The sequence below is a fragment of the Arachis ipaensis genome, chromosome B8, assembly GCF_059453495.1.
Source record: "Arachis ipaensis isolate K30076 ecotype BB chromosome B8, ASM5945349v1, whole genome shotgun sequence".
In the NCBI taxonomy this organism is placed as follows: domain Eukaryota; kingdom Viridiplantae; phylum Streptophyta; class Magnoliopsida; order Fabales; family Fabaceae; genus Arachis; species Arachis ipaensis.
The window spans coordinates 121,497,418-121,507,329 of record NC_142443.1 but is presented as its reverse complement, the minus strand read 5'-3'; the positions used below and the strand labels follow the sequence as shown (position 1 = coordinate 121,507,329).

Genomic DNA, 9,912 nt, shown 5'->3' with positions numbered 1-9,912 from the left:
TCTATTTTATATTTTCATTAAAAATAATGTGTAACTATTCATTTTAGTACTTTGCCTCTTCCCTTTTTATTGCCACAATGGCACAACTCCATGCCTCCACCATTATAAACTCAATCCAAACTCCACCTTTCAATGAAGTATACTTTTTGTTTAAAAATACAATTATGAAAATGATTTCATTCTATATAAAAGTAGTAAATTATATATCTAGAAATATCGCATTAACTATCCCATGAACAAATTTATATTTTATAATGTTCTATTTATTATTTTACACATAACAAGTAATAAGGAAAATATTTGTCTAAAGAAAATGGAAGTTTAATGGAAAAAATAGAGACCTTTATATTTATTAAAGAAAAAGCCTAAATAATTGCTATCGAAGAGTAATATGGAACAAGAAAAATATTTTTATTTCTGACTTATCCATGTTTTACGGTTTATTACCTTTCTCTTATTGCTCCAAATATTGTATTCCACAATCTTCATATCCTTATTCTCCTTTAAGCGATCCTCTATTGTCTCCTAAGGCTAAGCTATGAACCACACAACAAGTAGCTTGGACGAAGGAAAAAAGCGCTTTGTGGTGATTACTCACTAGCAAAAAAATGAGAAAGAAAAAACATTATCTGTGTAGATCAAGACTACAGAGAAAAAGAAAACAAAATAATGTAGAAAAAAGGTATATCTGAGCAAAACGTAAAATTTTAGCTTGTCAACATGGCTTTTGGTTTTCAAGTTTCAACCTCTCAATGTGGAGCGAAATTAGGAACTCTCATATTTGAAGTCGGTAAAAACTTTATGGTATACATTGGTATGATCATCTTATGTAGCGGTTTACATTTTCTACTAAAGCTTTATTCACAACCTCGCATTACTTCTCAGATAATTGTAAGTTTATCTCTACCGTTTTCTCTCGTTGAAACTACCATCAGTGGATAAATAAAAGAGAAAGTTCTTATAATTATGTTATTCTTATATTGCAGGTAGGATTAATTTTGGGAAACATAGGTTTCATACGTAATTTACTTACAAAATTTCACAGGACCTTCGGATTCATAATTGATTTTGGTATGATGTGTTACATGTTTGTATTAGGGATAGAAATGGATCCTTTTATACTATTTAAGCGACCTTCTAGACATGCTCAAGTTGCTTATGGTGGCATACTCTCGACATTTATTATAGGATTATTGACAACTCCAATTACTGGATATTTTCCACACCAGCCTAGATTATTAGAATTCACCATCTATCTATGCACACTTCTTTCAAGCTCTGCCTCTCCTGTGTTAACCCGTTTGATAACTCATCTCAAAATAGGAAAGTCAGATATTGGACAGCTTGTCATCGGAGCAGGGATGCATTCGGATTTTGTGTGTTCTTTAATCCTTTGTCTTGGCTACATTATTTCACCAATCCCTTTGTACTGTGAAGCTTTGAGAAATGAGCATGCTTTAGAAAATCATAAGAAGATAATTAAGACTCAAATTATCATGGGTTTGGTAGTTTTGGGTCAGATGATGATTGTATCCCTACTATCGCCATTATTTATGAATTGGGTTAATAATGAAAACCCAGAAGGTAAACCCATGAAAGGGTCACACCTGGTGCTATCCCTTGCTTTCATGGTTCTAATGTGTGCTACCTCCCCCCTGTATGGTTATCATCCAATTTTAAGTGCTTTTGTGACAGGAATTTGCTTACCAAGAGAGGGTAGACTATCAAAATGGGTTATAACCCGAGTAAACTATTTATTGACCATCATATTCTATCCTATCTTTTTCTTGTGGATGGGATATGAAGCCGATTTTCGCAAGTCTGAGCCTTCAAATATAGGAACATGGATGAAATTCTTTGTACTACTATTTGTAGGCATGACTGGAAAAATTGTTGGAACCATAATTTCTGGAGCAATGCTTGGCTTTCACTGGCCTGATTCAGTTGCAATAGGATTGCTCCTTACTATGAAAGGCCATCCTCATATCTATCTAGCTATCAAAGGAAAAACTTGTGATATAACTATTTCTACATGCATTGGGATGATAATTGCAAGTTTTGTGACAATTGTGCAAGCCCCATATGTTATAGCAAATATAATCAAGAGAGCAAGAAAACGGACACATACTCATCAGATGGCTCTTCAACTGCTTGATCAATCAAGCGAGCTAAGGATTCTCCTGTTCGTTCATGGGCCACACAACATTCCTGCATCAATCAATTTCATGGAGATCTCACGTGGCACCACAGACCCTGGCATTCTAATCTACGTTGCTGACATGATTGAACTTACTGATGAACTTTCAGCCACATTAGAAAGGGATGAAGGGGTTCACATGGCAACTATTAAAGATAAGAAAGTCATGGACATGAGGGACCAAGTGACCAATTCTTTCCAAAGCTATGTAGCCATCAACGGCGATGGAGTTACACTTAAAAGAACTATGGCACTCTCAACTATCAATAACATGCCGCAAGACATATGTGTTTTAGCAGAAGACTTGATGATTTCTCTTCTCATACTTCCATTCCATAGGATCCAGCGTCAAGATGGAACATTGGATGCTGGTAATCAAAGTTTCAGATATGTCAATAGAAAGGTAATCTCCTATTTATTTAAAAATCTTGTTATGGATTAAAACAAGTTTTGATGAACGTACTTTTAAAGAACAAAGTTTACATTTTCATTTTCCTTCAAAAATGGAAACTTGATCTTCTTATGTCATTTGTATGAACAATATTATCTTCAATCCATTCCAGGGGGAATGGTAGTCTATCTTTTTTTGTTATGAACCCAAATGCATACTACAAACCAAAAAGCCAATTGGTGAATATCTCCACAACTGACATTGGTAATTGATACATAATTATTATCCTTGCTAATAATTTAATTTTCCTTGGCCAACTACGTATTAAGTTTTTGCATTTGTAATTTTAAAATTGAATACATTAAATCTATTATTGTTCTTACAAAATATTGCCAGTATAAGCTCATTTTGTGCCTTCAAATAGTCTTGGTTCCTTTTATATGCTTTCATACCAAGGAATCTATGTATCTATGTATCTATCTATTTATCTATCTAGCTAGCTATTATTATTATTATTATTATTATTATTATTATTATTATTATTATTATTATTATTATTATTATTATTAGAGTTTAATTTTAATTCACTAATAGTATAAAACATTTATATAGTCATTAAATCATATCTATTTTTTTAGATGAATATTCACATGATTAATATAAAAAATATTTATTTTTTATGAATAATGTTACGTCAAATATAAAAAAAAACTTTATATTGCATAATAATAATAATAATAATAATATTATTATTATTATTATTATTATTATTATTATTATTATTATTATTATTATTATTATTATTATTATTATTATTATTATCTCCACGATTTAAAAATTTTGGATCCATCCCAAACCATATTTATAAAATTAGCAAAATTCCAAAAAGGCTCTCTCATGTGTGTGTGTATATATATTATACAAGAGATTGTCAAAGTTAAATGAGGCTTATACACAGAGCTAGTTTTATGGTTTATAACATGCAAAGTATCTACTAATATAAAAAACTTGAGAGAGGCTGGTAGAACAAACAGAGGGATGCAAGACAGGGACAAAGTCAGAGAGAGCAAAGAGGGACATCGTTTCTGCCTGCTGCAGGCTTACTACAAGAGAAATTGATTTCCACCGAGAGAGTAGAGAGTTGAACGAGAGTGAGAGAGTGTTGCCAAGAGCAAAGCACTGAGCAAGAGTGATAGAGTGATGTAGTGCCACCGACCACTGTCGTTGAGACCTGAGAGCGAGAGAGGAACTAAGAGAAAATGAGAGAGAGTGCTTCCGAGAGAGCAGAGAGCTGAACGAGAGTAGGGAGTGCTGGATTGCACCGACCGCCGTCATTGAGCCTGGAGAGCAAGAGAGAGGGAGAAGTGCGAGAGAGGATCTGAGACTGAGTGTGGCTGTTGCATGACTGTGTACGCTGTATAAGAGAGGATACGAGACTATGTGGTGTGAGAGAGAAGAGAGACCGAGATTTGAATTAGCATTGAAACCTTAATTTTTGATTTTTTTTCTTTCCTAGATTTACCAAAACTGTCCAAAAAAGAAAACAATATTGTTGGTCTGCCACGCCCCACCAGTGGTGCGGGTTTGCCGGATTTTTTAGATTGACAAGTTTAAAATCTTACCCCGGATCACTTTGTTTGGCAATTTCATCAGATTGGCCAGTAGGTTCAACCCGTTTTGTCATTCTTATAAAAGTGTTACACATTAAAAAAGGTTGGCATTAAGCTTGTTGAAAGAGAATTGTGTAGAAATCACTAATTTATTATATTCCTCTTATATCCACCATTAACTTAGGGAATCACAAATGAAAATTCTCAAGGTGCCATAAGGAGTGAAATTTAATTTGAATGGACTATTAGAGTAAAAAATTTATATATACATCTAATTATGTATGATTATGGTAGTAAAATAACTTCTATTCTCACCTGCATTGTTTAATAATTATCTAAAGAATAAATATGATGGAATAATTATTTAAAAAATTTTACACTATCTGAATATTTAAGTTAAACTTAAGTTGAATTTAAGACGAAAGAAGAAAAAATATGTAATGTTTATTATGTTTTAGTTATCTAATATATAGCTTTATTTATACATACAAACTAGAGAGAAAACCATCTCATTCTAACTCATATTGTGTTGTTTGTGAGCATGTTGAGTTAGTTGTCCAAATAGATGTAGTACATATACATTGTGCAATGTATATGCAGGGACCTCATCAGGATCTAAAGAAAATATAGTTATATCAACTTTCAGGGACCTCATTTTAACTAGAATGTGATTATAATCTAGACTCAAACCAAAGAAAAATATAAAAATTCTATATCTATTAATAAATTTAGACACAATAAAAGCAACCTTGTTACATTTCATTTTCAGGTTTTTGTATTAGTCTAACTCATTCTTTAGATCAATTAATGTTCCATAATAATCAATCATAAACATAGTTCCATGCTTATTAGAAAATAACTTTATTTTAACTCATAATAAATAGCAATATTTTGACTTTTAGAGAACATGTAGCAAAGAAGGTTTCAAATTTCTTTACCAGAAGAAAGAAACATATAATTATGAATAACATCCAAAGTCATACATCTCCATAGTCTTATCAAAATTAAAGAATCTCATTATGCCAAATCTGAAATTTAGGTCTATCCTCTTTTAGAGGTGATCTTTCAATATGGATCAACATTTGGCCTTCTATAAGTAGGTGTGATTTATAGACTTATAAATTTAAGTAGGTGTGATACATGTAAGTGATCTATGAATTGTAATTATAACTCATTAATCTTTATTTTTCAACACTTTATACAACTAAAATGAAATACATCTAATTTTAATTATATTTTGATTCTAATCATATTATCTAAAATGAATTAATAAATCACTATATTTAAATTCAAATACATGTTTTGAATTGAAATAAGTATTAAAAAGAATAGAATTCTTTATATTGTGAATTTTGCCCCTATGAATTGAATTTATCAATAATTCATTTAAATAAGGCATTTTGACTTATCGATTTTTAATTTAAAATCTATCCAAAATTGATATGCACAACATATCTAGATGAGTTTGATTTCCTTTTCAAGTTTTATAGTGAAATTGAGGTCTTGGTGTATTTATTTTTTATACGGTAAGTACTATATTGAGCTCCTGTATTTATAATAATATCTTTTGTTGAATAGGTACTAAGAAGTGCCCCTTGTTCTGTTGGAATTCTTGTTGATAGAGGCCTTGGAAATATTGAACGAATATCAAGATCTGAAATAACAATAAATGTGGCAGTTATATTCATTGGAGGAAAAGATGACAGGGAAGCACTCGCTTATGCTAGTCGTGTGTCACAACATCTAGGAGTCAAACTTACAGTAATAAGATTACTAGTAGATGCTAATGCTGAGGCTTCTGGATTAGTAGGATACATGGTGGTTAATCCAGAGCAAGAGCAGGAGAGGCAACTAGATGATGAGTATTTTGCACAATTTTATGAAAATCATGTAGTTGGAGGTCGCATTTTGTATACGGAGAAGCATCTAGCAAATGCTGCCGAAACCTTTTCTACTCTAAGATCGTTAGAAGGATTGTATTCATTGGTCATTGTGGGAAGAGAAGGTGGAGTAAACTCTATATTGACAAGAGGGATGAACGACTGGCAACAGTGTCCAGAATTGGGACCAATAGGGGATGTTTTGTCGGGACCTGATTTCTCTACAACTATGTCTGTGTTGATCATTCAACAACATAGACTTAAAGGAGAATTAGATGGATTGGATGAGGACTTCTCTATCATGTAGGTGTTAGATGAATTGATAGTGTTCTTAGCCATAAAAAAACAATGAAAAAATGGATAGATAGTATAAAATTAGACACAAATTGTAGCAAAGAAATAGAAAAAAGAGTAGAAGTAATATGTAAAAAATGATAACATAATATATATATTATCCTATTTAAATATTAAAAATCCAAAAGGATGTGATTTTTTTTTTTACTTTTATAATGGCTTTAAAATGACAATGCTTTTCTTTAAGATCAAAGTTTAAAAAATTAGATTCATCATTAAATGAGTGTAAATAAGAAAATTCAAAGGTTTTAAGATCCCATCAGAATTTATAAAAATATAAGAGTAAATCACCAAAAATGCACTCGAAAAATTTTGTCATTGACAGAAATACATTCGAATTTTATTATTGACAAAAAAGTCCTCAAATAATTTAAAAACGCGACAAAAATGCTAACATTAAATATGTATTCTCAAAAAATACTTTAGAAATTGAATTTTAATGCGGTTTTTAGCAAGCATGATTAAAAAAATGAGATATTTTTATCCTTAAAATTTGGTTATTTTTCGTTAAGTATATTTTTTTTGTGATTTTTTTTCGTCAACAACCAATAATACTTTTAAAAATAAAATAAAAATATAGAGATCAAATTTTTATTCTATTTTTGTGTGTATTTTTTAAACAGTTATCTAAACATTTCTATAAAATTTTGGATTGAATACATAAGCGGTTTGTTAAATATAAAAGTTGTTTGTCACTTATAAAAAATAATATTCTCTTTGAATATTCTTGTCGCGTTTTTAAATTATTTGGGGTATTTTAATTTTTATTGATAGTAAAATTCGGGTGTATTTTTGTTAGCGACAAAATTATTCGAGTGCATTTTTTGTAATTTACCAAAAATATAATAAAATAATATATTTATAATCTTTATAAACTATTTTGAGAGGGCTAATAAAAAAATTTGTCAATAATTTAATGATATTTTTATTTTTTCTATTATTTTATTAGTTCATCAATAACATTTTTTTGTCGAAGACAAAATTTTGAACAGATGAATAATTTCTGATTAACACAATTTGACAAGCCAATTTTGTATAGTTTTTATAACACTCTTCAATATATATTGACAGGTTGTTAAAATTTGACAATATTCATATATTATTTAACCTTCGAATATTTAATTGTTAGAGGTATATATTTTTTTTAAAAAAATTGTCTTATTCCAAAATTAGCATCAGCTAATTTATTACATATGCAATCTTTGCATAAGTTCATACATTCATAATAGAGAATAAAAATAAAACTTAAAAATAGCATACTATATTGATGAGTTTGGAAAACTCTTGATTAATATTTGTGATGACTAAACATTATTTAAAATAATTAACTGCAAAAATTAATAATCTGATTTGATTAAATAATTTTTGTTGCAGATTTTATTGGGCCGAAAATAAATGAAATACAGCAAGCCCAAAGAAAGCTTTCCTTTGTGTACAATGCTTGATCTAAAATCCATCAGAAAAGCAAATGTTACTATTGGGCCAGAATTTAAATAGTATCACTAAGCCCAATTAGTTTGAAGGAATCAAAATTTTATTGGGATAAATTAAGCTTTATTGCTACCAAGCCCAATTTGAATTTTGATAAATGTTTCCATGCTGATCCGAAACAAATCTCATCAAGAAAGCAAATGTTAACCAAATGGGCCAGTTTCAAATTCAATGCTACAAGCTCAAATTCTATTTATGATGCATGGTTCCAAACTTGGTCCGAAACCAAAGAAAAATGAAAGCAAAATGCTTCCAACGGAACCAAGCCTTTAACCATGTGATGGATTCCAAAATCTATTACATTGTTAATTAATGCATGGGGAACATGAGAGAGAAAAGTTCAGCTGAATTGATTGATGGGTGTAATGACTACACGCCACTCTAAGCTAGGGAAGTAAAAGCAACTTTCACCAACTAATTGGTTTATTACATCTGAATTGCTTTTGTTTCAAGTTGTTTATTTTCTCTCATCTCTCTCTTCTTTTCGGTCAATATCCAGAAAATAAAGGAAGCCATGGAAGCTACATGGAGCTACCGAAATGAAGTTGCATGCATCAAGATCATCAAGCTAATGATGGCAAGAAAACATACTAAAATAAAAATGAGCTGTGGCTAAGATACTTACCAAATATGGTCAGATTTGGTGAGGTTATCTTGAGCTTTGCATGCTCAAAAAGGAAGAAGAAGATCTCGGCCAGCAAGGGAGATTCTTGAAGCATGGCTTGTCTTTGATTCTGCTCAACCACCACAGGGAGTAGCTAGAGTGGCGAAGTGATGGTTGAAGGCAGAGATTGAAGCAGATGAAGTCATCATCATCATGAAGCATCAAGGGCCAGAATTCCATCTTGGAGAGCAAGCCAAGGATGGAGAGCTCGGATTGATGTAGGGTGATGATCAAGAAAGGTTTAGAGGTAATTGCATGTTGGTTATTACATGGTTATCTCTTATCTCTCTTAGTGGCCGAACCGGATTTGTTGAAGGAGGAAGAAGTTGGTTCGGTTTTGGCTTCAAGTGTGGAGGCTTTCCTCTTCTTTAAAAAGGGGGAACAACCACTGTTTGAAGCAAGGAGAAAATTTGAGAGTGCAAGGCACAGTGTTCTCAGAGCTACCTGAGCTAACAGTTTTCTCTTCTCCTTCAATGTATTCTGTTTTGTATTTTTCTGTTTAATTTTGTCATGTCTTGAGTCTCATGGAAAAAGGCAAACAGTGAGGTTTGTATGAAAAAGCCATAGAGCGGAAAAAGGCAGAGAGTGCAAAATTAAAAGAAAAAGCCATAGATGTCTTAGAGTTCCTTTGTTCATCTATGTTGTGTTTCATGATTCTGTGGGAATCCCCTTGTAAGTTGGGTTAGCACTTTACAAGTTGTAATCAGATTGATTATAGTGAAATTCCATCATGTTTGTGATGGAGACTGGATGTAGGCTGCACTGTACTTAGCAGCTGAACCAGGATATATCTGGGTGTAATCTTCAACTCTTCTCTCCTACATTTCTATTTCTACTGCACAGGAGCAAAAACTAATATTATCTCGTGCCAAGTGACGAGACAAACAGAAAAGTCTCGTAGCTAGGGACGAGACAAAACAAAGTTGCTCGTGTCCAGTGACGAGCAAAAACAGAAAAGTCTCCTCTGAGTTCAGCAAGTGTTAGCAACATAAAAAGGGGGCTAAGATTCAACCCCCCCCTTCTCTTAGCCACTGAAACCATCAATTGGTATCAGAGCTTGGTCTCAAAGAGATCAAGCTTTGCAGCTTGGAGTAAAGATCCTCATGGCAAAAAACAGTGGCGCAAATGTGGTGTCTTATAATCTAACTGAAGGACAATCAAGCAACAGACCCCCTCTTTTCAATGGGAAAAACTATACCTATTAGAAGGAGAGGATGAAGATATTCGTACAGGTAGTGGATTACAGACTTTGGAAGATTATTCTCGAAGGGCCTCAATTTCCAACTACCACAAGTGCAGAAGGAGTTGTTTCTCTCAAACCAGAA

The 9,912-nt window shown here is 32.0% G+C and overlaps 1 protein-coding gene across 1 annotated transcript; it reads left to right on the top strand.

Annotated features, from left to right (window-relative positions):
• The first annotated feature begins 473 nt into the window (after window positions 1-473).
• LOC107614438 (cation/H(+) antiporter 28-like) lies at window positions 474-6,567 on the top strand. Its single transcript, XM_016316647.3, has 3 exons — window positions 474-891; window positions 987-2,600; window positions 5,777-6,567. The coding sequence occupies exons 1-3, from the start codon at window positions 721-723 to the stop codon at window positions 6,383-6,385; spliced, it is 2,394 nt and encodes a 797-aa protein (XP_016172133.1). The 5' UTR covers window positions 474-720; the 3' UTR covers window positions 6,386-6,567.
• The last annotated feature ends 3,345 nt before the right edge of the window (window positions 6,568-9,912 follow it).

Coding starts and splice junctions, on each gene's coding strand:
- LOC107614438 (XM_016316647.3), top strand. CDS start 721: ATGGCTTTTGGTTTTCAAGTTTCAACCTCTCAATGTGGAGCGAAATTA. Junction 892..986: donor GCATTACTTCTCAGATAATT/GTAAGTTTATCT, acceptor CTTATATTGCAG/GTAGGATTAATTTTGGGAAA. Junction 2,601..5,776: donor TCAGATATGTCAATAGAAAG/GTAATCTCCTAT, acceptor TTTGTTGAATAG/GTACTAAGAAGTGCCCCTTG.